This window comes from Antennarius striatus, chromosome 10, assembly GCF_040054535.1.
Source record: "Antennarius striatus isolate MH-2024 chromosome 10, ASM4005453v1, whole genome shotgun sequence".
Taxonomy (NCBI): Eukaryota; Metazoa; Chordata; class Actinopteri; order Lophiiformes; family Antennariidae; genus Antennarius; species Antennarius striatus.
Genome location: NC_090785.1, coordinates 2,552,293 through 2,555,896, shown reverse-complemented (window position 1 = coordinate 2,555,896; position 3,604 = coordinate 2,552,293). Strand labels below are relative to the sequence as shown.

Below are 3,604 nucleotides of genomic sequence, written 5' to 3'. Positions count from 1 at the left end.
GTAAATTGAAATGTAAACATCGTCGGTGTGAGGAAACAGGAATATTCTCACTGAAAGTCATCACGACTGATGCGGAGGCGCAGGTTACTTCTTCCGCTGCTGTGGGTGGGGGGGGGACGACGACAAAGGCCCGTTGCTGTTGGCACACAAGGGGTTAAGGTGTGTGAGAACAGCAGAGTTGGCGAAGATGCTATTCACACACACAATGACTTACACTATTGATTGATAAGGAGGAGAGGGGGGGGGAGCCGTGCTATCCGCCTCTGATTGATTACAAGTCGCGCTGAAATAATGTTATTACCTCCAGTCAGGCTTTTGTGCGCAAAAAAAAAAAAAAAAAAAAATCCTCCGCGCACACTTGTTCCAAATCATTATTTGCTAACTACTTTTTTTTTTTAAATTAAAAAGCTGGAATCCACAACGGGCTGAATGATGACTGGTGTCGACAAAGCGCATGCCCGCAGGAGAAAAAACCAGTCCGTCTAATTGTGGCTCTGAAGAAAAAAAAGGAGCTCGCTTTCCAACCCTCATCAGGAAAAACTTGGTTTTTTGAAGGGAGGGGGCCCCGCCCTCCTGGTCCTTATAACCAGAAAGCCTGTTTGCTGGACGCTCAAACATAACAGGACCACTGGAGACCGCATCGCTGTGCATGAAACCGCTCCCTGGAAGACCAAATCTGGCTGCAAACACTTTTACGGATTACACTGGTCGTTTTCACCTTTTGACCGACGAGCAGATCGACCCGAAGCGGCCATGGATTTTCTCAATCACAACTATCTGAATGCGCGCAGCCCGTACGACTACACTTTTAATTTCTGGAACGACTATCTGGGCCTGACGACGTTGGTGACGAAGAATAATAAACTCAGCATGCCCCAGAACCCCAACTCCATCACCGAGTCCCTGAAAGCCACCCTGGGTTTGGACGATTCCCCGACGTGTCCGTGCGTAATCGCGGGCGGCGTGGCCGAGAGCGCGCATATGGACTGCTGCTGCCCTTCCGGGAGCCCCCCGCCGCCCTCCATCCTGGACTTGAAGGAGCGTTTCTCGATTCTGAGCCCCTTCCAGCACCAGCTGGGCGTGCAGCCGGACCGGGAGGTGGGATTTGGTGGCAGCTTCGCGGGGTTCGATCTGTTCGGCATGGAGAGGAAGATGCGCAAACCCGCATCCAGGAGCAAGCAGGAGCCCAAAATCTGCGTCTTCTGCCGAAATAACGGAGCGCCGGAGGAGGTGTACGGCTCCCACGTCCTGAAGACCCCGGACGGGAGGGTGGTGTGTCCGATTCTGAGGGCTTATACCTGCCCCCTCTGCAGTGCCAACGGGGACAATGCCCACACGATAAAATACTGTCCGCTGTCAAAGGACCAACCATCCCAGCGACCATTAAAGGGAGGGAGGGCTGTGGGTGGTAAGAGGATGAAAATATTCTAAGCAGACCTATAACTATAAAGTAAATTTGAATTGCACTGAACAATTTCCAGATGACTGTTTTTTTGATTTCGGCTCTAGCCTTTTATCCCAGTTTCCTCAAAACATATTGATTTTCTTCTCTCTATAAGATCTTATATTTTTATAGTTCTTTTATCCACATAGAATAATTTTATGCTTTATACATCGGATTTTATTTTTTCTTGCTAGTTTATAGTCACGTTGAGTCGTAAATACATGTTACCAATAATCACAAAGTGTGAATACAACTATTTTGGTCACGTATAGGGAAACACACTGACATTGGCTAAAGGGGATGAATGTCATATTTCTACCAAGTATTTTTGTAAAGCAGAGCGAAGCTCGCTAAGATTTTTTGTTTTCTTCCTTTTTTTTTTTCTTTCTCGTCTTAGAAAACCAAAGTTATGTTTGCCATTAAAAATAAGCTCAAGAATGTGTCACTAATGAGAGTTGTGTGCGTCTGACTGGAGGAGGGACTCTGATCTGCCTATCTGCCTGCCCCCTTTTCCCCACTAACCTACCCTCCTCGCCCACCCCACCCCTTCTACCTAAAAAAACTCCACAACATATTTTCCAACTTGCTCCAAAAGTTGACATTCAATCTGCCAGCCAAGGCAGGAAAGGAGGGGGGGGGGGGAGAAAAAAAAAAGACAATGTGGCCTCTGTTTGCAGCTCATATTCTCCGGGGAACATTCTAATCAATTGTTGGCAAGCCAAACCTTTTTTTTTTTTTTTTTTTAATCTTCTGGGATGAGGATGGTATCTGATTTAACAAGCAGCCACAAATGAGACATAATACACCCCCCCCCCCTTTTTTTTTTTTTTGATGTTTACATTCCCAAATTAGGGGTGACACACTGGATTTCTTTCCTCTGTCAGGTTTCACTTTTAAATAATGCTTTCTTCTTCTTTTTTTTTTTTCTAAAAAGAAATGACTTTTATTTTTGTTTATCCATCAGAATCTCATCGACGCGAGTCCCCCCCTCACCCCCCCGTTCACTTTTTTTTTTTTTGTTTCGCTCCAGGTGTGAGGTGGAAAAAAAAAAAAAAAAAAAAGCAAATGAATGTTAGAAAACAAACATGTTATCCTCCCATTATTTCTTTTTCTGAAGAATCAAAAAAAAAAAAGAAAAAATAAGATGCAAAAATGTTGTGAATGTATGATTGAAAGTGTCACTTGCAGGACTGCACATTTTTGACAGTTTGTTTACCAAAGGAATACAATTGCATTGAAGAAAAAGAAGAGAGATTTTGCTGTATTGTGTATAAAGTGATGTTTATTCAGTATTTTAACATTACAAAGTGACTTCAGAGGGCGCTACCTCAACAGGATTTTGTACTTACATGTAAAATGTCAACAGCAGTTTATTGATATAGTGCTGCCATTTATAATAAGGTTTTTGATAGTATTTTTGATCTTTGTATAACATAATTGTATTTTCATTTTGTCGCATTTTAACATGACGGAAGTGAATTTCCAAGAAGCTATAAGCATTGCTCACCAAAAGGTGATTGTCTGTACATAATGATGATGATGATGATGATGATGATGCCCATACTTTTGAAAGTTTAGTTGTTCAATGTTTCATTCTTGAGGGTGTGCGCAAGAGAGCGGATATTTGAAAAAGGCCGACAAAAAACGTTGCCACTTTTAACAGAGGGGTTTTTTTGTTGTTTTTTTGTTGTTTTTTTTGGATTAAATGAATAATAGAAAAAGAAAACACTGTTGAACTTTGTTATTTATATTTTACCACGATTTCCTGTATGCTGCTGTGCAGAATAACAAACATATGAATCCACTAGAGAAATAAAAAAAAAACTTATCAAATATTTGGATCCACGTTGGGTCGTGTTCTTCTTCTTGTTGGTTTGACTCCGTCTATAAAAAGTTGTCCAAGAGTTAAAAATGACTGGGGCTTAAGTAAAAGCACATGTAGAGGAATCTCCCTGCTGTAACTGCAGACTTAAATGTGGGAGCATTCATGCATACAGTAAGGGGGGAAAAAAAAAAAAGTCCCTTTAACCTTTGCTTCTGGACAAACTCATGCTGCTCTTGTAACCTAAAGCTTTGTCTCTGAAGGACAAACACAGTGCCACGGTTGTTCCTGGTTGTTTAGGGAGTTCTGCCCACACAAGAATGTCTTGGCTTACGCCT

At 42.4% G+C, this 3,604-nt stretch overlaps 1 protein-coding gene across 1 annotated transcript; it reads left to right on the top strand.

Moving 5' to 3' along the window:
- The first annotated feature begins 615 nt into the window (after window positions 1-615).
- On the top strand, window positions 616-3,270 carry nanos1 (nanos homolog 1). Its single transcript, XM_068325565.1, has one exon. It carries the CDS (start codon window positions 754-756, stop codon window positions 1,429-1,431), a length of 678 nt encoding a protein of 225 aa, XP_068181666.1. The 5' UTR covers window positions 616-753; the 3' UTR covers window positions 1,432-3,270.
- The last annotated feature ends 334 nt before the right edge of the window (window positions 3,271-3,604 follow it).

Excerpts from the sequence above, each read along its gene's own strand:
- nanos1 (XM_068325565.1), top strand. The coding sequence starts at position 754 with ATGGATTTTCTCAATCACAACTATCTGAATGCGCGCAGCCCGTACGAC.